Raw genomic sequence first — 22,887 nt, 5'->3', positions numbered from 1 at the left:
GTCGATCGATCGGCTGACTATATTGACAAGATACTGATTGGTTACATGTTGAAGAAAACATACAATACAAAATACAGAAAAAGTTGGTTCCATCCCCTCCCACTACCCCCCCTTACCCACCCACCCCCAAATACTCATCATTGTGATTTGGTCAGAACAGGGCTCAGAGCCAGAGGTCAGGGTGACCAAGGACGAAGGGGAAGGGGGCTGTGGGCAATGGGTTCGTGGCTGTCACAATAATGCTGTGGTAATGCTGTGGGTTCTCTCCCAGCTGTGAGTCAGGCGGTGGGGAGGGGACGCTGCAGCCTGATGACAGCCAGCTGAGGGAAGAGCTGCCTCCCCCTTCCCTGGCCCCTGGGGCCTGCCCCGTCACCCAGAACGAAGCGCACTCCAAACACAGTTAAGGATACGGATGCTCTTGCTGAGCCCGCTAATCAGCAAGAGGGAAAGAAGGGGAACTGCTCCAACCCCCGCCTCCCCATACACCAGGGTGGGGGGAACAGGGGCACGTGGCTACTACCGGCAAAGGAAGAGTGGGAGAGCAGTAGAAAGGGCAGAAGTGGGAAGAGCAGATCATATATATTAAAAAAGTGACTTAAGACTTAAAATTGAATTAGTATTTGTACAGAAAGGTGCAGGTGGAATAACTCACTCCGGCCTATGATCAAAATGATATGGAGAAACCATGGTGGGCCCCTCCCCCTGCCCCCCAGTGGTGGCCCGAGTCGGTAAGTGCGATTGGTTAGAGTGGATTCCAGTCGGGTCGTTGAGGCGGAGGAGGTGGGGGCAGTGGGCAGGTAAGGGGGGCTCAGTTGCTGCAGCACTGGCTCCGGCTGGCAGGGTTGTTCTCCTGGAGGTCCACTCCTCGGTTCCGGCCCGGAGCACAAGCTGTATTCTGGGGCTCGTTCTTGGGAAGCTTCTTAGCTGTTTGGGAGACGAGGGGGAAGATGGGTGTTTGTGGGGGAACCCTAGTACTCTCCCAAGTCCACTTGGGTGCCACCCAACATCCTGATGGGTGTGTGTTCTACGTGCCAAGTATATTTTGGGTCTTTCAGGAAACTGAGGCAAAGGGGTTAAATAACTTGCCCAGGACCACAGAGTTAGTAAGTGGCAGAGCAAGGATTCAAACCCACACAGGATGACTCTAGAGCCAAATGACCCCCAAAATCCTAAGTGGGTAGGGGGCCGGTGATGTACAGCTTTAGGTGGGTGGTACGCTGCAGGGTCAGGAAGTGAAGGGTGAGACTTTGCCCAGGCTTTAGAAACCTCTGGAGTGAGCGATCTATATCTGAGAGTCAGATGAAAAAGAAAACAATTTTATCAAAGTATCAAAAATGGTAAAAGATCTGTTGGTGAAGGGACCCCACAGACCTACACGGAACAGCAGGCAAGTAACACACCCTGGTTGGGGGAGGGGAGCCGAGGCAACTTACCTATTGCCATGAAAATTTCATTCACGTTCATCGCAGTCTTTGCTGATGTCTCCATAAACAGCAAACTGTTGTCCTCTGCATAGGCTTGTGCTTCCTGATTTGGATGGAGGTGAGAAAGTGGGTGGGAGGGAAACACTGACAGTTGGCAGGGGCTGAGGCCCAGGATAAAAATCTTCCCTGATCACAGTGTCTTCCACACAACAGAGACAACACAGGGGTGTTCAGGCCTAAGGCTCCCCTGCTCTGAGCTCCCCCACTTCACATACAGCACCTCTCAGCTCACACACGTCAGCAGAAGTTTGACTCGGGTCTCCATAGGCCCATTCTGCCTTCTTGCTCTTCAAAATCACTAGGCTAGGAAATATTTCTAGAAAGCTATCCTACAAAAACACTTGCACATTTGGACAAAAGTATGTGGATGTCGACTACGGCACTGTTTCCAGTCTTTTGCAATTACACACGACCTAGAAGTCCATCGGGTGGGGAGTGGTAAAAAAGTTAAGTATATAGTATGTAAAGAAAGGGATTCATACGCTTCTGCATGTTTCCAGAAAGACAAGAAACTGCAAGGAACTTGGGGGAAGGGAGATTGAGTTTCTAGGGTCAGAGACCCAAATTTCATCCTGTATACCTTCTTGTACTGTTTACAATCTCCTATGTGCACATATTACCTGAAAAAGTCTGTCTTTTTCACCATTTCGTTAAAAAGCCAGTTCATAGAAAAAATTAGCCGAAGCTTCTGCTATCCATATGCACACACACCCCACCACCACTGACAGAGAAGGCGGAGTGGTGGACGGCATCCCCTTTAGGCCCATGCTCGAGCCGTGAGGGGACAGCAAACAGAAGCTCCCCTGCTGCCGCCCAACGCAGCCCTTCACAAAGCCCGAGCAGCCTGGGGAAGCCGAGTGGAGCTGGCTCGTCCTCCCCCGGGGCCTGGTCCGTCCCCCACCTGGAACTCCACGGCTCTCTTGCTGGCCAGGTCGGCCTTGTTGCCCGCGAGCGCGATGACGATGTTGGGGCTGGCCTGCCTCTGCAACTCCTTCACCCAGTTCTTGGCCCGTGCAAACGTATCCTGGGGAGACAGGGCCAGAGCGTCAACAGGACGGAGCAGGCATTCTGCCCAGGGCTGTTCACTGGAGAAGCTGGCGCTGGCAGAGCCGAGGTGTCTAAGATGTCATCACCCTGAAGATTCTGGCGAGACACCCCCAAACACCAGAGGAAATGTGCCCACCCCCCCATTCAGAAACAAAGGGTCGAGAAGCAAGGGAAAATCTTTACTGTGTTGGTGATGTCGTAGACCACGATGGCAGCCTGGGCCCCCCGATAGTACATGGGGGCCAGGCTGTGATACCGCTCCTGTCCAGCTGTGTCCCAGATCTCAAACTTGACTGTTGTGTCGTCCAAGCAGACGGTCTGTGTGAGGAAGGCCGCTGGAAGAGGGAGGGCAGTGTTACCAGGCGCAGAGGGGCCGAGGAGACACCCTCACGTATCTGCACTTAGAAGCCCGAAAACCCCCAACCCGGCAGCCAGAGAAGCCGAACAAGGCAGGTGGAGCGGGCGCTTCTGTGAGTCGAGGGGGCTGGGGGTTGCACAGGCTTTACAGACCCAGCCAGGCAAGAGTGGGAGAAGGGAAGCCTGCTTGTACTTCAGCCATTTCAGGAGCCCTCTCTGAAGGACAGCGGCGAGGGGCAGGACAGGGAAAGTCTAGGAGAAGCCTGGCTCCAAGCACAAAAGGGTGGGCCCACGCTCCTCCTCTCCTCCCTCCCCTCAGAGAACAGTCCTAGCCCCTCCGTCTGCTCCAGCCCAGGGGCATGGCTGGCCTTCGGTGTCCTGAGGACACTCTCACACACACTCAGCCACGCTGGGGAGACTGAAGTACACGCCGTGCTACTGCCAGGCGGGGGCTGGGTGGCCGGCTTCCCGCTACCCCTGCCACCTCCAGGCACGCTGGCTAGCCGCCACCCTCGGCTTTGCCCTCGACTTTATTCCTGATTGGCTCGACCTTCAGGGAACACAGTGACCCCATCTCTGGCCTGAGGAGGCAGGGGAACACACGGCACTTGTGCACGTGCTTCAAAGGAGTCTCGCAGCTGGGGCTGGCAGGTGGGAGTCGCAGCAGAGGTCCCGACGGCTCTGTGCAGGAAGCCCGCTCTCCTGCCCGGCCCTCCCCCCTCCTCCCTGAGGGGCCTGGGGCACCGCCTCACTTCCCCTCTCCAGCTCCTGACTCCAGTGCTGCAGAGGCACAGAAGACTGCTGACACGGCCTACTTTGTTTCCAGCTGCCTGGAAACCTCCTGCCGACCAAGAGGGTAGAAAAAGGATGACTCAAGCCCAAGGTCGGCCCCAGCCCCTCGGGGTGTGTACTGGCCACTGAGGCAGGAGGCTGGGTCCAGACCCTCACGTGCTAAATGCTGACCACTGGGAAATCAATGACGGGCTCAGAGCTCAAGAAGGGGTAAAGGTCAGCTTCAGAAACACCAGCCCACTTACGAGGCCATTTCCCCATTCTGGAACGTGGGGGAGGCCGGGATAGATGCACTGCCTGGTAGCGGTAAGAAGAACCCTCAGAGAGGCAGACGCAGCCTCTCCCTCCCCAGGCCAGTGGAAGGATGTACCCGGGGCCACACAAAGAAATCAAGAGACGGAACCAGGAGAGGAAGGCAGTTTTCGAATCTCAGCTAATTCCTACTAGATGCTTGTTGGGACTCTTGACATGGAGACCAGCTGCTGGGTTTGATTCCAGGGCCCAGATGAGGCAAGGTGCTGCTGCCCCAGGCATGCTTAGCCTCTGGGCAGTCAGCTTCCCTTCTCCTCCACGCCAAGGCATTTCTTCCACTTCCCTGAGGCCACCCCCTCTCCCTTGGGCCCACTCACCTCCAATTGTGCTCTCCTGGTACTCGTGGAATTGACCCTTGACAAAGCGGAGGACGAGGCTGGATTTGCCCACTGCGGACTCCCCCAGCAGGACCAGCTTAAACTGACAGATCTTGTTCCCAGCAGCTGGTCCGTTGGGTCGTGCTGCACCTCCCCGACCCGCCATGGCCCGTCCCGCTGCAGTGGTGCCGGTGAGCGTGGGGGCGGGGGCCAGTGCTGTGCAAAGAGGCACTTAGTGGGGAGGGGCCTCCAACTGCAAGGGAGAAATCGGAAGTGCTGGGTTAGGCCAAAGACTGCCACCCAGTGAGCCCTCCCTAAACCACAGGTCACTGCCCCGCCCTGATGACCTGGCTGACTGCCTCCCCTCTCCCTAACCCCCTGCCCGGCTTCTCGCAAGTTAGGACACGAGCCCTGACTAGGCTGTACCACACATCTCCTGGCCCTACAGCCGTCCGACAGTAAAGGGAAAAGTGGTCCCCCAACTCTAGGCTCACAGTTCTGGGCAAACACACTGACCTCCCATCCCCAGATATGAACATTCACATACAAATAAACACCCACAGGAGAGGAATGGGCGTATGCCAGCCTGGTGACAGTTAAGTCAACAGGCAACACAGGGCACCAGAAAATGGCTCAGCGGACACTAGGATCTAGCTCAACAAACAGTTGACCTGCGTGCGGTCTGGTAGCTCAGATCACAGCCTGCCTCTGTGCAAAGCCAGAGTGGGTGCTGAGGCCAACCAGGGAACGGGGAGTCCCGGTGGAAAGCTCCTCAGACAAGGTGCTCGGCCAACCTCCCGGGCACTCAGGGACCAGGGCCTGGCCAGGTGCAAGTCGTTATCAAAAGAGCTGTTTTGTCCTGCCATCTCCGGTCTCAGTGTGAGGCTGGAATCAAAGCCTTATTTCACTCCTTCATCCTGAGCCTCTTCCCCCCAGCGCTCTCGTTTTTGATGGGCCAGAAGTCTCACACACATTAAAAAACCAAACACACACCACAGCCAGCGAGCTCTGCCGGCAGTCAGACAGCTGCCAAAGCTCCCTTTTAAATAGAGACCTCAGTTCCATTCTCCACTGGCAGAGGCAGGGCTGAGGGAGGACGAGGGGGAGGTGTGGGAGGGCGGAGACAAACACGGGTACCATGACCAAGACCTGCACACCCGGCAGCTGGTGTTCCTGCACTGACATCTTTTTTTTTTTTTTTTTTTGCGGTACGCGGGCCTCTCACTGTTGTGGCCTCTCCCGTTGCGGAGCACAGGCTCCGGACGCGCAGCCTCAGCGGCCACGGCTCACGGGCCCAGCCGCTCCGCGGCACGTGGGATCTTCCCGGACCGGGGCACGAACCCGTGTCCCCTGCATCGGCAGGCGGACTCTCAAACAGTGCACCACCAAGGAAGCCCCTGCACTGACATCTTAGTCACTCAGTCAGTGGTACCCTCGGAGGCGCCAACTTTTTTTTTTTTTTTTAAGTTTTGGAACTGCAAAGAAGGATGAGGAGGCTATCTCCAGAAGCCTCTAGAAGACTTATACTAAAAGGTATCAGAACGTACACAGAATGTTTGACAAACGAGCACTGTGAGTAGGTACTGTGTCCTAAACACGCTGTGCGGCATTTGAACCTAAGCTGAGAAGAAAAGGTTTGGATGAGAATGCCCTGTGCAGAATAGAGTCTATGCAGGAAGGGTCTTCGGAGCAAGACAGCCCTGACCTGCCCCTGAACGCAGGGAGCGCGTTCCCTGACAGTCAAAGGACGGGGTGTGAATGAAGAGGGGAACGTTTGTGGGAAGCAATGGTCTGTGCTCATGCGAGAAGCAGGCACAGAGGGCTTGCTTTGTGCAACCTCAAATCGTTTCTCCACGTCCAAGTTCTCCCAGCAACTCATTTAAAAAGTGAGCTTCAGGAAGAGTGATTCACTAACCAGGAACAACAGTTTCCTTTCTGGACGGCACTAAAGGAAAAGAGGTTTGAAGCGGGGGCCACCTATTCCCCAAGAGTACAAGGAAGGAAGCATGGGGGGGGGGAAATCTCAATTAGTGACAAGAAACGCCAGTTTTGAAATATTTTAGTTTAAGATGCTTTCTCTTTTCACCCCAGTCAGTGATGTTGGCAAGATTCTACACTATGGCCCTTGAGGTGAGGGCCGTGCTTTTGGCTTCTTTGCTGCCTTCCTCTCTATGTTCTGGACACACAGGGAATTCAAAGAGCGCTCACCAAATGAAATGATTTTCAGAGACAGCTAACATTTACTGAACGCCTGCACAACGATTATCTCCTTTAAGCTTTAAAACCACCTCCCATTTTTCAGATAAACAGCCTGCGCTCAGGTGTTAAATGCCCTGCTCAAGGCCACCCAGCACATGGTGACGGTGCCTGGACGCCAGCCATCCTCCCGGCTGTAGGAAGAACGGTGGAGGCAACGCCCACCCTCTGTGTTTGGTTTCGGGCTGCTGGGTGAATGAGAGACTCTTTTAGTGGCAGCAGCTTTGCTGGCCCAGCAAGGGCTGGCTCTGGCTGACAGTCACAGTGATCTTGTAGTCCCTGTGTATTCCTGCCACCAGTGGGAGGAGTTGCCCAGGGCCGGGCCAGGCAACAGCAATGATGGGAAACCACGATGGAATTACAGGTTGGTTATTACCACGAATCCACGTGACACATAATCTTGGCCAGGCGACAGAGTGTGGCTGGGGCACTGGAGAAGGAGGTATGAATGAGTGGGGTGAGGGGAACAGAGGTGAAGACTCTGATGCCAAGAAAACCAAAGCAGCTGGGGCTGAGGGCCACTGGGGTAGGAGGTAACCAGCATCTACAAGTCAAGAAAAACAGAGGTAACATCTAAGTCTCGTCCCTATCAAACCAGTGGGTTTCCAAACCTGCCCAGACAGAATCTGATTTTTTAAACAAGCCAGGAGAGACAAATAACTTTCATGCAGTGGTTCTCAGTTCTCAACCGTGTCTGCACAACAAAATCACCTGTGCAGCCAGCCCCCGGAGATCCGATGAAGGTTTGGAGAAGGGCCTGTGTCTGCATTTCTTAAGCGCTGTTGGGTGCTCCGCCTGGCGCAAACCGCCTGGTGACATGTTCTGCCTGGATGCTGGTCCTGCCCTCCACAGACACCTGAGCAGGCACACACAGCATTTTTTTATGGCCTGTTGCCTCGTGGTTTACCTGGACCCACTGAGTGATCACGTGAGCAGAGGTCTTGAACCTTCCCAGACAATAAAGCGCAGAGGAAGCGGATTGTGGAATGAAGGGCACATGGAGACATGGAGGCGCCTCAGACAGGCAAAGGCCACACTCTGAGCCCCAGGAAGCCCTATGCCCTCTCCTCCCAAGACTGGGAAGTCAGAGACGGAGCCCCTGGCAGGTGGTGAAGGTGAATTCACTGAGCTTGCCTGCTGTCTGGGGGAGGCAAGCCCACTGTGGGAATCTTCCCTCCTGAACCAGCAGCTAGAGTTACCCACAGGCACAGTCAAATGATGGAATTATAACCCAAAATGGCACAGTAAAAGTCTTCTGGTTTTTAATAATTTTTTTTTTTTGGCCATACCACGTGGCTTGTAGGGATCTTTGTTCCCCGACCAGGGATCGAACCCGTGCCCCCTGCACTGGGAGCATGGAGCCTTAACCACTGGACCGCCAGGGAAGTCCCCAGTAAAAGCCTTCTTTCAGACCAAAATCCAATTCCCTTTAAGAGCTAAAGCTGTGGTCAAAGTTCCTTATAAGATACAGAATAGGCCAAAAATATATATATATTTTTAAAAACCAGTTTCTCCAGCACCAGGAAAAACACACAAGTGGGATGAATTTCCTCCTGGATATTTTCATGAAGCTGCTGAAATGGGCAGAGCAGCACCTCGAGGGCCCCTCCTTGCCGTGACCCCCTCCGCCACGCTCCAAATCAGAAACCTGGTTTCTTCAGAGGCCACGAGGACAAGCACCACTCCCAACCCCACGTCTTCACAGGAAACGGGAGAGAATTCGAGGACGGGGGCATCCTACACCTTTCCCCACGGGGCACATGAAAGGGCAGAAGGGATCAGAGCTCCTAAACACTCTGGCCCGTGAACAGGCATAATGGGCACACACCCAGCCCATCCTGGGGCCAAGCGGGGAGAGAAAGAGGAAAGAAGAGCGGGACGCTGCTCTTCCTTGCTCTGGACACTGTAGGTCAGTGGGTCTCAAAACTTTTCTTCATCAGAATCACCTGGGGCGTTTAGAAAATAAGCCTGACCAACTGAACCTAGAATCTCTAGAGGTGCAGTCCAGAAATCAATGTTTTTAAAACAAGTTCCCCAGGAATTCCCTGGTGGTCCAGTGGTTAGGACTGGGTGCTTTCACTGCTGGGGGCCCGGGTCCAATCCCTGGTCAGGGAACTAAGATCCCACAAGCCGTGCGGCGTGGCCAAAAAAATAAAATAATAAAACAAAATAATCCCCAAGTGATTCTAGGAGGCTGATTTAAGCCCAAGAGCTGCAGTTGACACAGGAAGGAGGGAGGAATGTGAGAAAGGCGCCCCCCAGATGGGTACCGTGGACAATACAGGTGGATCAGGCTGGCGGTGGAGACTGGTTCCTGGCTTTATTCAACACCTGAAGCCTTCTCCAAGATGCGAGATCCTGCTGGAATGTTGCCCCTCCCCCCAGCCTCCACTCGAAATGTTCACCTTTCTCTTCTCTAATCCATGAAGTCACCCACTTCATACTCTTTGTCCTTCTGGTAAAGAGTGAGCAATTCCAGCTGGTGGGTGTCTCTCTCGTGCTTCCTGTTTGCTTCGGAGACTTCCTCTAGCTGAGAGTCCCGGCACAGCTCGGATAGTGAGCAGATTAAGGAAACCAACCAGATTTTGTTTTGGCCAGAGGCTGGTCTGCTCTAGACTGGCTCACTCAAGGTTAGCCTGGGGCCCCCTGGGACCAGGACAGGGAGAGGAGTGGGGAGGGCGTGGTGCGGAGAACCCAGCAAGCCCGCCCAGGGCCCCTGGAGGCGGTTCTGGCCGGTGGCTCTCCAGCTACACTTTACTCTGGATAAAAGCATTCCTGAATATTTAACACCCTGAGAGCTGGGCAAGAGGACATCAGAAGCAACCTGTTAGCTTAAAGAGAATAAATGAAAAAATCAGGGGACACGGGAGAGGTAATTAGGTTCAAAAGCTAAGGTAGAAGACATTAAAACGCTCAGAACAGCAGGGGAGATGATTTACCCGTTGACTCAAGAACACAGCTCATCCTCAACGGGAAAACCACCACTACTGGCACGCAGGACCACAGGGAAGACTCACAGCAGGACTACGCAGGCCTCGAGCTGGTTGCAGAGACAGAGGAAAGAAGAATCGGAAGCAACACAAGCCAAGAGCCCCATGAGGTCCCCACGCTCCTTCCCAGCACAACTAGCAGTCAGGACGTGGGAGGCTGAACTGGGTTTGGTTAAAGCCTGGCTCCACCGTTTATTAGTTAAGTGACCTTGGCCAAGGCAGATGAGTGACCGCTGTCAGCTTCAGTCCCTTATCTATAAAATGGCATTACTTAATACCAGTCACACAGAGTTGTTAAATGAAACAACACATGGTGTGCATGGTACAGTGCCCTCCTGAAGGTGAGGTTCTAACGAACGGCAGGGTTGTTATACTAAGAGCCTAACTAAGTTAGCTTTGACTCACTGGTTGTCAAAGCTCAAAACTCCTCTTCATAACTACAGAGAAGGAGATGGAGGTGAGGCAAGGTGACCTGCCCAGGGTCACAGCCAGGTGGTGGCAGAGCCCGAGCCCAGGACTCATAACTCCAGAAAGGCTCCACCATCAGAGATAGAAAACCCAAGAATATTAATAACATCATCACATCCACTAAGAATAATGGGGCCACCACCTTCTGTCTATGCTTTAATAAAATATGGCTTTTAACCATGGGAAAAGGAGTTTGTATCAAATTTAAAAAACACGCTGCTGGATGGAAAAGTTCTATATCTTGATTTGGGAAGTAGATACATGGACGTCTACAAATGTAAAAATGCACTTAAGATGTGTAAGCTTCGGGACTTCCCTGGTGGCACAGTGGTTAAGAATCCGCCTGCCAATGCAGGGGACACGGGTTCGAGCCCTGGTCCGGGAAGATCCCACATGCCGCAGGACAACTAAGCCCGTGAGCCACAACTACAGAGGCTGCACTCTAGAGCCTGCGAGCCACAACTACTGAAGCCCGTGCGCGCCTAGAGCCCGTGCCACACAACAAGAGAAGCCACTGCAGTGAGAAGCCCACACACCGCAAGGAAGAGCAGCCCCTGCTCACCACAACTAGAGAAAGCCTGCGCGCAGCAACAAAGACCCAATGCAGCCAAAAATAAATAAATACATTTATTTATTTAAAAAAAAAAGATTTGTAAGCTTCACTGTATGTAAGTTACATGTCAATAAAAACGTTAAAAATGCTGCTGGTATAGAATTTTGCATACAGCAATGAAAAATTAAAGCTTAGAAATATGATACCAATCTAGCTCCCCTGTACATAAAATATTTTCTGTCTTAGTATAAAACAATTCAGAGTAAAGACTATGAAAAAGGGGCTTCCCTGGTGGCGCAGTGGTCAAGAATCCACCTGCCAATGCAGGAGACACGGGTTCGAGCCCTGGTCCAGGAAGATCCCACATGCCGCGCAGCGACTAAGCCAGTGCACCACAACTACTGAAGCCTGCGCGCTAGAGCCCGCGAGCCACAACTACTGAGCCCGTGTGCCGCAACTACTGAAGCCCGCGCGCCTAGAGCCCGTGCACCGCAACAAAGAGTAGCCCCCGCTCGCCGCAACGAGAGAAAGCCCATGCGCAGCAACGAAGACCCAACGCAGTCATAAATAAATTAAAAAAAAAAAAAAGACTATGAAAAAGATGCTGTCTGAATTAGAAGAGGGCCAAAAGAGAACAAAGATACCCAAACAAATAAGGGGCAAGAGAGCAGGATTCACCATAAACAAATGTGCCTGCTGCATACATATTAAGAATATATTTATTGTTTGTACTTAACTGTGAGCTAAAGAATTTTAAAGTTGTTTAAAGCTTCACGATAGTAAAAAGAGAAGCTGACGCTTGTCTTTTCAGCAGGGAGAAAGAGGTTATGATGGTGTGATGCTCTGCACTCCCCAACCTGTCCAGAGCGTATCTGCAGAGGGAAAAGGGGTTTAGGGGTGGAATCAAAGAGAGGGGTGTCTTCCCTGTGTGACCAGGACTATGGAATTGCCACACAGAGAGCCTGTCTCTCACCTGGAGCGTGTCACAGAAGAAGCTGGGCCCTGGAAGCAGAACCTTAACGGTGCAGGTTGAGATTCGGGGAGATGCTGACAGGGTGTGTCAGGCCAGGGCTGTAGCCTCTTCCCACCAGTAAGTAGGGGGCTGAGGGGAGATGGCAGCAGGAGAGGAAGGGTATGCTGCCTTTACAGAGCCACAGCAAGACAACTCCCTTTCCAGGGGGAAGGGAGGGAAATCATCCCAGAGGGAGCCTGAGAGTGAGAGGGGGGCCCCCTACCGCTGGGGCAGGCCCTTAAATCTGCCCCAGCCCGCCCAACTCCCTTAACTAGGAGCAGTTTCACTTCACTCCCCTTTCAACAGTAAGACTCTACTGGGGCTGAGTGCCTAGACTCCTGCACCACAGTGACGCCTGTGAGCATGGAGTCCATGAACTCCACCAACACCTGCAAAAGGGGCCAGTGTGCAGGGGCACCAAGAGGCTTAAACCCTGGATATGCATGACCGAGTGGCCCTTGCCCGGCGTCCAGGCTGAACCTGGAACTGTGCCAGGAGCAGCCAGCCAGAGCACAGCTGCCGCTGCAGCCCTCTCCCTTGTCGGGAAGACCAGCTGTGTCGCTCAGCATAGATGCCAGGCCGAGTTGGGTGGAAGCCACTCTTGAGGACAGACCCCCAGCCTCCCGCGGCCCTGCCCCAGCAAGAGCACCAAGAAATCCTTCTCCGATCTCCAAGCTGCTTTCTCAGCTCTCAACCACAGACGGGCTCCCTGGAGAGGAGGAGAAGCAGAGTCAGCGCTAACTTTCAGGCCCAGGATGAAAACCTCCAGTCCCTCTCTTCCTGTGCCCATGAGGAGGAAGGCTGCTGGTGGGGGCAGGGGCTTATCTACAGGGATCTGCTGACACAGCCTGGCCGTTGTGGCTGCCCATACCATCTGTGGAAGGGCCCCGGGATTCAGGGGCAGCTCTAGGGTTCTCATTCACCGGCCCTGCTGGCCACAGAGGAGCCAGGCGCTTGGGTGGTGGGGTCATGGGGAAAGCCAGCCAGACAGTGGTCTGCCTACAGCTGCACCAGGCAAGGCTCATGCTGCCTACTGATTCGAAGAGGCACCGGGGGGGCTCTCGGCCCTACGAGTGCTACTCCTAAGAGACTATCTCCCTAAGAGGGCCTGGCCTCCGGCTCAGCGCACCTCAGCCAGCAAGGCTGTGGCAGACTCTCCAGGCCCATGCGGGGCAGCTAAGAAGCCTCAAGCGAAAGCCCAATTTGAAGTCTGGCACTTTCGGTGGCACAAACCCACACACGCATCCAGCTACAGGGTACGGGGTACGGGGTGCGGGGGGAATGGGACCAAGGCCGTGTGGTGGCTCACCTCCCCCCCACCGCCCCAGCTCTTCACCTGCTGGTGCCAGGTAGAACACAAAGATAGCTGGACAAGGCTCAGCTTCTTCCCTGGCCACAACCTATACCTGCCATGGCCCCAGGATGGAGCACAGGTCATGCGGAAGCCAGTCAGGACAGTTGTAGGAGACCAGCTGACCCACAAGCCTCACCATTACTCTGTGTTTGAGCTGTTTATGCTCATGCAGTTACTATTTCCCCAGACGGTGCTAACTAGGATCTCAACAATACAGGGCCCATTGATCCCTCTGTCTTGGGAAGGTCTCTGCAGGGGCCAGGAGTACCTGCCTGAACAGCTGCTGCTTCTGCTGCTGCCCCAGGCCCAGAAAGACTCTAAGAACCTCTGCTGAAAGTCAGGATCATCAGCAACACCTGTTGATCGAGCTACTCATGCCAACAACTGACACCTCTCACAAACCCTTCCTGTCTTTACAAAAAAACAGAAAGTCAGTTTAAGTTACCACCCTCTTTGTTTTGCCCTCAGCTCCTAAACAGAGAGCAGAGGGCAGAGGTCATGCTTCAGAGGCAAGCAGGGGAAAAGAGAGTCAGGTATCAGATCTGGCAAAACCAAATTCCTCCTGCTCAGACACCACACACGCTATGGTCAGAGGCTGCCCAACCAACGAGAAACAAGGTCAAAGTTCCTGCTGTGGGATCTGAGGGATGATGGCTGCTCTCAGGAGCCCTGGTGCCAAAGAACAATATTTTAGGCTGATTTTTTCTTTCTTAAATATTTTTTTTTTTTTTTTTGTTACGCGGGCCTCTCACTGTTGTGGCCTCTCCCGTTGCGGAGCACAGGCTCCGGACGCGCAGGCTCAGCGGCCATGGCACACGGGCCCAGCCGCTCCGCGGCACGTGGGATCCTCCCGGACCGGGGCACGAACCCGTGTCCCCTGCATCGGCAGGCGGACTCTCAACCACTGCGCCACCAGGGAAGCCCTCTTTATTTATTTATTTATTTATTTTGCGTTACGCGGGCCTCTCACTGTTGTGGCCTCTCCCGTTGCGGAGCACAGGCTCCGGACGCGCAGGCTCAGCGGCCATGGCTCACGGGCCCAGGCGCTCCGCGGCATGTGGGATCCTCCCGAACCGGGGCACGAACCCGCGTCCCCCGCATCGGCAGGCGGACTCTCAACCACTGCACCACCCGGGAAGCCGTCTTTATTAAATTTTTGTCGAACAAAATGTAGAAGGGTGAAGTGAAGAAATCAGGCAATGAATGGGTTTCAACAGGTTTCGATGAATGAATCACACTTCTACTTCATAGCCCCAAATCTTCACAACTGTTGCGGGTGGCAAGAGGTTGGACAACTTGGGGGCTTGAGGGTTGGGAGTGAGAAAGTGAGAGAAGCTAAGGGCATGTTGCAGATGAAACGATCATGCTACAAAATTCGCAAAGGCAGACTATGGGTTTCCCTTTAACAGCACATAACATCAAACCTGACACACAGTGGGTGTTCATAAATGTGGTGAACCGAGCCTGCGATGTAGGTACAGCCCGGTTAGGTCTGGCAAGTGAACGGGGCAGCTGAAGGCTTCAATACACATCCATCTGCCAGACAGTTTGGATCCCCTAACAGAGCCATAGCCCAGCGAAGGGGACACCTCGCCACCCCAGACAGGACCTCTTAGGTTCCTTCTACACAGGGGTGAAGAGCACAAGTGCTGGAGTCAAACTTCAGTTCAAGTCCTGGAGCCACCACTTCCTAGGGTGACTCTGTGTTGTGTCACTAAACCCATCTCCTCCCGTGTAAAATAGAGAGATTAGCATCACCCATCTCCCAGGGCTGCTGGGTAAAGGATGCACCGAAGACTCCCAGCAAAGGGCCTGGCTCAGAGCAAGCGCTCGATAAATAAACGTTCGTGGCGGGGAAGTCCCTGTGAAGTGGATTCCTCGAGTAAACGTTCAAACACTATTTATTCACATATTGCTTTTGCTTCCCGTTTCCCTGAACCCCATTCCTCAGTGCCCCTCATCTGGAGAGAATGCTGAGTAGGACAACAGCTCTAGTCTGAATATTTTTGTCCCTCTCCCAAATGCCTATGTTGAAATCCTAATCCCCACTGTGATGGTATTTGGAGGTGGGACCTTTGAGAGGTGAGGCCATAAGGGCAGAGCTCTCATGACTGGAATTAGTGCCCTTTTAAAAGAGAATCCCAGAGCGCCCTTGCCCCTTTCATCATGTGAGGACACAGCAAGAAGTCAGCAATCTGCAACCCGGAAGAGGGCTTCCACCAGAACCCAACCATGCTGGCCCCCTGAGCCTGGACTTCCAGCCTCCAGAACTGTGAGAAATAAATTTCCTCGTTTATAAGCCACCCAGTCTGTTGTAATTTTGTATAGCAGCCCAAACAGACTGAGACAACAACTTTCACCAGTGCCCTAGAAAAAGGAGCAGCTCACAGCTGATGTCCTATGTCCTGTCAACAACCAGAACCTTCTATTCTCTAGAGACTGGCTTCCAAAGCCACAAGAATGGAGGGGGGGGACTACCACCACCAACCAAAAAAAATCAACAGTGAGTTAAAGCCCCTAACCAGGCAAGTCATGAACTCTTAAAAAAAAACAAAAAACAAAAAAACCCTACAACACAAAACATCTTAAAGCCCAAATGCCGTTCCTTCCATTTCAAAGCCTCTTTCAGGAAAGGGAAGGAGTTCCGTGGTGGAGAGGGGGAGGGGACAGGACTAGGACAGCTGACAAAGACACCAGAGTTCCTTTTAAAAAACAGGCTGCAAATGCTAGAGGTTTGGAAATTGGTGTCATTAATCACCACAGCCTTTGGAGCGGCTCGGAGAGCAATTTGATGACTAGGAGAGCAGCCAGGGTTAGGGAGGCCACCCACACCCTCCCCCACGCCCTCCCCCACGGCTGGGATGCTTCTGACAGAGCCACCTGAAGGGGACACACACGGAGCTATGAATAGAAGGCCAGAGGCTTGTAAACCAACTCCTGTTAAGATCCCAAGTTAGTGTTTCCAGCAGGGCTCAAGTTACACATCTTCATAAGGATGACAGTACAACGGAAGGATTTAAGCTATTCAATGATTCAGGATCACAGCTCAAAGTGACAGCCTGCCCTGAGCCTGCCTGGAGCCACAAACCCTGCACGAACCCTCCCAAAGGGGAGGTCCATTTTTGAATGGCAGCAAAAGAACGCTGGCCCAGACCACATGGACTCGCCTACCAGACCTGGAAGGTTTAGCTGGAGAACTTAGCACCTGAAATACTCAATGATTATGTACCTCACCTTCCCAACTGGATAGTAAACTCCAGAGTAAATAGCAAATCCGACCATTTTTGGATCAGTCAAAAAGCATGAGGCAGGGGTAGCAGAAGTATGGAGAAGCAACCGCCTGCCATTGGGGTCAGCTCCCAGGAGTCTCCAGGGGTGGATTTCCCAGGCGCAGCTCCACCTCACCTACCTCTGGAGGCTTTGGTGACTACAACTAACCATCAAGAGGAGAAATAACATAACTCCGACCACAAAACTCCATATCAACATAACTGAGAGGAAGCGTTTGCTAAAAAGGGAGTGGGCTTGGACAGCCAGCTGATTCCAGGACCAGGGCAGGAAATACACAAGGTAAGCCTGGAGCATCTTGTAGTGCCAAAAAGTAAGGAAGTGCTAACAAAAATGAAAACAAAAAACCCCAAGATGATGGGGGTAGGTCAAAGGGAGCTGAAAAAGCTCCCAATGACCAAAGTTGGAACAATTTGAACAATAAAATGAAGTAGTACTGGATTATAAACCAAAGTGTAAAATAAATGCCCACGAGTTCATAGTGATATAAATAATTGAATATATAAATGGGGGAGGATAGACAAATCTTTTGTGTACAAGAACTCCAAGTAATTCACGTAGATACCCTGCCCTGGAGGAGAGGAGCCTAACTCCCCACCCCTCAAGTGTGGGCTACACAGAGGGACTGCCTTCCAAGGAGGACAGCACAAAATGGGGGAGGGGAGACAGTGGAGAAGCCTGACAAACATCGCCTCAGGACTCCCCTGGTGGTCCAGTGGTTAAGAATCCATCTGCCAATGCCAGGGACACGGGTTCGAGCCCTGGTCCGGGAAGATCCCACATACGGCAGGGCAACTAAGCACGTGTGCCACAACTACTGAAGCCCGTGCACCTAGAGCCCGTGCTCCCTAACAAGAGAAGCCACCGCATTGAGAAGCCCACGCACCGCAATGAAGACCCAGCGCAGTCCAAAAAAAAAAAAAAAATCGCCTCAGCCGGGTGACCAACGCTGACGCTGACAGCGCTAAGTCACGTTGGCTGTCCACACCCCTGATACGATGTGGTGAGAATGGCTCTGAGGTCTTCCTCCCGCAAACCCATAGCCCCAGTGTAACCGTGAGAAAAACATTAGACAAATCCCAATTGAGAAACACGCTATAAAACATGACTCCTCAATACTCCTCAAAACCCTCAAGGTCATCAACATCAAGGAGAGCCTAAGACACTGTCACAGCCAAGAGGAGCCTATGGAGACATGACTAAAGGTAAGACTAACTAAAAGGTAACGTGGTGTCCTGGATGGGATCCTGGAACGGAAAAAGGACGCTAGATAGAAACTAAGGAAATGTGAATAAAGTATGGACTTTGGTTAATAATAACGTATCATAACTGGTTCATTAATTGCAACAAATGTACAATATAATGTAAGACGTTAATCACAGTGGAGACCAGGTGTGGCGGTTTGGGAGGAAACTCTACCACCTTTGCAATTTTTCTGCTGGCACCCCCCTTGTTAGGCCCACCCTTATTCAAGAATGAGCCTTGTGCAGATATGCGAAGGAGCACCCAGGGCCCAGAGCTGAGTTCACCTCCATAGACCCTTGCCCAGCCCTGACCTGGGGTCGGTGCTGCCAAACCACACACAGCTGTGGGGGCACACTGACCAGGTACACGCATGCTGGAAGGGGGTCAGCACACCATGGGTGGCCAAAGCCATGCTGCCTTTCCTGATGAAACTGTGCCGGACAGAGAGCTGTACCCTCTGGAAATTTAGTTTGTGACCTGTCTCCACCCCCTATATCATCTGTACTGTAGCGTTCATCCTGTTTACCTGTCCGCTCTCTTATCTATGAGCAACTCTGCAGAGGATGGACGAAGAAATGGCTCAGACTTTGGGATCGGAGGGACGTGAGCATGAATCTCAGGTTCACCACATCTGTGCTGTGTATGTTAGAGGAAACGGGCAGGCGTTTGCTTCAAGGGGAGGTTTGAATGTCTGCCCTTTCCTTGGACAACCACAGCCTACTATGCTGGGTGTCACAGTGGGACTGGACACAGAGATAAAACAGGACACGATCGGTGCCCCCACAGGGCTCACACACTAGACAAGGAGGCAGACAAGGAGCAATGAGAGGAAAGTACAGGGAAGAGAAAAGCCCTCAGCCTCCTTCAAGGGAGGGGAGGCTTCACAGAGGAAGTGATGTTCCAACTGCGCTTTGAGAGAAAAGCTGGGAGATGCTGCTCCCAGGCAGGAGGTGGAGAAGGGCCTTCCGTGCAAAGGGAAGAGCATGCAGTTAGCCCAGAGACAGGGTGAGGAGGGATCCGAGCACAGACTTTCTCCCCCGGCTCTGCCACTCACTATGGAGTCCCCACCGTAACCTGGGGACTGAATGCAGTACCTTCATCCTGGGGCTGTTGCGAGGATCAAAGGAGAGTGCCTGGCACATCGGAAGCAAAACTCAAAAAGTTTAGCTTTTATTTGCATTATTGTTCCTATATACAAGAGATGGGGATGTTTACTCTGAAAACTAATCTTTTATAGAACCAAGCTATTAATGCAGAGAACTCCTTAAGAAATATTCCAATTCTCCCCTGCCAAGGCTCTTGAAAGCACTATTACCTGGGTTGGGGCACATCCTAGTTTACAAATTCTACCTGAAATGGCCCCAACAAAAGTATCCCAACTCAAGTTGGGGGAGAGAAAATGCAAACTTCCAGGAATCTGGGAATCGAACCCAAAGCAGCCTGCTGCAATCAAAATATTGTCCTCAAGTTTCCTGTTTTAGCTTAAATACATGCAAACTTTGCATTCCAATCTGTAATAGATCCAGGATTGTTCTGGTATAAAAATGTTGAAAACTGAGTAAGACTGAAGTGCCTAGAAGATGCAGAGATGTGTGGCTCTGAGTATCCACTGGGTCTGAGAACCCCAGCGGGAGGCGCACAGTCATGGTCTTAGCGTTCTCTTCAGTAAAATGGGAATAGAACCCACAACAATTCTGTTTACCATCTATGGAACAAGACAGTATGGGAACCATCCATCAAACCACCGAGCATCCCAGTGAAAACTGGCAGAAATGTTGAATCAGAATCCTAGGGATGAATTATGATGTACCTTCAAAACCCCATGGACCTCGTGATCATCTATCCTGTGCCAGGGAATGGACTAGCTTTACCCTTTGTTTCTAATTCAGCAAGATATTTTGTATCTCCATTTCACTGGAAGAAAGAGAGGCTCAGAGAGGTCAAGTAACAAGCCCAAGGCCACGCAACTGGTAAATGAGGGAGTCCAGATGACAACTCAGGCCTGGTTGACTCTAAGGCTCTCGTGCCTTCCACCCAACCACACCGCCTCTGTTTACCAGGCAAGGGTTAGAAGAAGAAGGGTCTAAGAAGTACCTGGTTGGTGGGGCTGAATTTAAATTTCTGACCTTACTCTGTGTTTCCATGTAAATTCTAGTGAAAGGAGCACCTGATAGATAGCCACATCCTTCCCACTAGAAGCAGTAGGCAGCACCAGAGGAGAATTGCGGGGGCTAAGCAGAGGCCAGCTCCACCAGTTCCCTGTGCCCTTCACCCTGCCCAGAGGGACCCCTCAGTCCACTCACTTTTACTTTCATTTTCTAGCCATCCTGACTTTCAGTTTCCCAAGAAATTAATAGCATGCAGATGTGAGCAAACTCTCAGGCCCTGAAGAGTACTGACTCAGGACCCATAACTGCCATGGTCCCCAGAGGCAGAGGAGAAAGAAGACAGGAGGGTGCGGTAGGGCTGGGGAAGAATGCCGGAAGCAGAGGAGGAGTGCCACTGATGAGGATGCTAAAGAATCTGCACCTGGGCCACTGCTTGCTCACCCGCATGTCCATTCCCTCCACAAACAGACCAAAGGAGGACCCGCTATCAGGCAAGATGAGGCACATCTAATCCCAAGACCCAGCTCTACCATTTTCTAACTGTGTGATCTAAGACAAACTACTTCCATTCCTTCAGCAGCATCTCTAAAGTGGAGATACAATTCCCACAATCTCCCAGGAACACATGTGAGGAACACATGTGAAAAGAACTTGGCAACTTTAGACTGATTTATAAAAATCAGTTGTTACCACCCTTCTATAGTATAAAGGCAGAAAAAGACCCACTGGTTGTAAGAGGCAAGCAGGAGAGGAAGGGCATCAGAGGGGAGGGGCTTCTGGCCCACACACAGCCGTCCCCCTCTCTGCCAAGCAGTGGCAGATCTCTGCTTGGACTCTATAATCTGTGCATGCCAGAAGTGGCCACCTAACCAGTCAGGGCACTGGCGCCTTCCTGTCTCACTGAAAGGGAGAGCTTCTCCTTCAAAAGCTTGCTTTAGAATTAGAGCTGGGAGATCAAGTCCAGACAAAGAAGGTCCCCTTGGAAGGCTGGCCAGCCTCATCCTGGGACTCCCAAAGAGTTCCAGAAACTACAGCCCACTACTGAGGAGGTAAGTTTGGTCAGAGACCAATGGCCGGTGAGTAGAGGCACAGACTGACCAGATTAGAGAAACCAGGTTGGCCATAGAAGTCTCCAACAACCCTCCAAAGAAGTCCACAGAGAGAGAGCTTGTGATTCTACTGCTGACTCTGACAAGAAACTTTTTTTGTTGTTCCATAAAAAATGAAAGGAGTGCATCCCAGGCCTAGCTCAAAAGTTTGCAGGAGTCAGACACTGGTGATTGTCCAGAAGAGGTCAAAAAGCTCTCAAGACGAAACAACTTTAACACTTATAAGTAGCATCCAAGGGCAGTAAAGATGGCCCAGAACACTGAAGAGATACAGAAATTCCCAAAGATTGCATGGCCTTCCCTCCCTTCCTCCACTGTAGATAGCAAGGGTCAGTCATGGCCTCAGAGTCAGGCTGCTCTCATTAAGGTGCAGTCTCTGGCCTGTACTTTGGCCACATAACAAAGAACCTCCCAGCCTGGTCTGAGACAGCAGCCATTTCACACACCTAAGTCCCAAGCAAGGGACAAGGATCAGATGTCAGTACCGGCTGCCTCTCGGAAAAGGTGGGGAGCATCAGCACTTTGTGGCATGTGTGGGAATTCCTTGGGCTACAAAAATTTGCACATTAAGGACCCAGAGGTGCCACCACAGTGGCATCAAGTTAATCCTCTGCAATCTACAACTTACTTGATCAAGCCCAGAAGGGAATGGAGATAGACCCTAGGACTAAAAGTGGTGTGACCTGTTGATCAGGGAGGTGAGCATGTGTGTTTAGGGTGGGAAAGAGATAGCCCAGGACTCTTCAGTTCCAGACTCCTTATTTTTGGTCTTTTTTCTCTTCTCTAAGGACCAACAGACAGCAGTCCCAAGAGGAGCAGTCCCTCTGAGGCAGCCTGGAACCACTCACGGGCTCTGGGAGGACAGGGCTGAGACTCCAGCAAGGGGGGAGGAGGAGGGGAGAGAGAGATGATAATGAATGGGCAGATCTATCCTGATCTATGTGATCTGTAGCTAGGATCGAGCAAACCTCAGCTAAATTGTTCAGAGGCAGGAAGAGCCAGAGATACACTCAGAGAACGACACAACACAACCAGAGGACAGGGCTGGGGGCTCAGGGGGCAAGGCACGGAGAAGACAGCTCATTCCTAAAGAGTGACCCAGACTTTAAACTCTGCTGAGATCCTGGGTGGCTCTCTGGCTTGAGGAAAGAGAGGAAGTTAAGGAGTTGTGGGAGCCGTCTCAGCCAGGACCCCCCCACCCCACCCCGCCCCAGCCCCAGGAAATCGAGATAAAATTCCTCTAGGGCTGGAGCGACAACTGTTTTTGTGGGACGGGGCGGGGCGGGGTGGGGGGACGGGCTGGGGACAAGAGAGGCGACAGACAACACTCCTGGCTACCTCTAAAAGAGAAGGGGGACAGGCTCTTTCACACCTGACAAAGATTCCTCCAATTCTGGGAGCAGAGGGAGAGGAACTTAGGGTCTCTCCCTCCCACAACCGGACCGGGACAGGCCAGAGGAGAGCCATAGGAGTTTCCCAAGGCTCACGAAGGGCAGGGAAGGGAAGGAAAGAAAAGATCTCCCCCGCTTTGGCTCGACGCCTGGGGAGCCCCTTAAGAGGGGGCTACGGGTCGGGGGAGGGGTCAGTATCCCCCTAAGCCAGGGTTGGGCGGGAGGAAGGGCCGCCCCGGAGAGGCTTCAACACGAACGAGACACTGCGTCCCAGGACAGGCACACTCACGGCGGCTCCGGGGCGGCGGCGTTACTTGGGGCCGGGGCTCGGACAGGCTCCGCTCCTCTCCCCCCAGCGGTGTCCCAGGCTCCGGCCTCCACTTCCGCCTTTCAGCCGCTCCGGATCCGGATCTCCACCTCCAACCCGCCCCTCAATACTCCCAGGCGACTGACAGGGCGGAGAGACCAATGGGAGGCACTCTTGGCCGACTCACAGGCGGTCCCGGCGTGGGGTGCGGGAGAGGCGGGAGAGCGTGCGCGAAGGACGGCGGGACTTGTAGTTCGCAGCGTTGGGAGGAGCCGGTGGCCGCCTGGGATTTAGGCTTAGGGTGGAGCCGGCGGCCAGCTAGGCGGAGCCCGGCCGGGAACTCTTTAAGGCCAGGTCTGCCGACCGCGTCATCACGGATTCCAGGCGCCCCGAGGGGAGGCGTTTGGCGGAGCGTTGCAAGAGTGCAGAAGGCTGTGTGTGCAGAATTGGGAAAGGAAAAACATGGTGTGAATGAATATGCACGTAAGGCCGCGTGG

The 22,887-nt window shown here is 52.8% G+C and overlaps 1 protein-coding gene across 4 annotated transcripts; it reads right to left on the bottom strand.

Moving 5' to 3' along the window:
• Window positions 1-22,523, bottom strand: RAB5C (RAB5C, member RAS oncogene family). Of its 4 annotated transcripts, none has more exons than XM_004282807.3 (6): window positions 22,373-22,523; window positions 4,310-4,562; window positions 2,715-2,866; window positions 2,386-2,508; window positions 1,434-1,527; window positions 1-924 (listed from the first exon to the last, which is right to left on the bottom strand). In XM_004282807.3, the coding sequence occupies exons 2-6, from the start codon at window positions 4,473-4,475 to the stop codon at window positions 809-811; spliced, it is 651 nt and encodes a 216-aa protein (XP_004282855.1). In that variant the 5' UTR covers window positions 4,476-4,562; window positions 22,373-22,523; the 3' UTR covers window positions 1-808. The 4 variants fall into 4 exon arrangements, with proteins under 4 accessions (XP_004282855.1, XP_033266923.1, XP_012393256.1 ...); XM_033411032.2 differs by lacking the exon at window positions 22,373-22,523 and adding an exon at window positions 18,002-18,089; XM_012537802.3 differs by lacking the exon at window positions 22,373-22,523 and adding an exon at window positions 8,971-12,277.
• Between the last annotated feature and the right edge of the window lie 364 nt (window positions 22,524-22,887).

This window comes from Orcinus orca, chromosome 19 (assembly GCF_937001465.1).
Source record: "Orcinus orca chromosome 19, mOrcOrc1.1, whole genome shotgun sequence".
Lineage (NCBI taxonomy): Eukaryota > Metazoa > Chordata > Mammalia > Artiodactyla > Delphinidae > Orcinus > Orcinus orca.
This window is presented reverse-complemented; position numbering and strand designations above follow the sequence as displayed.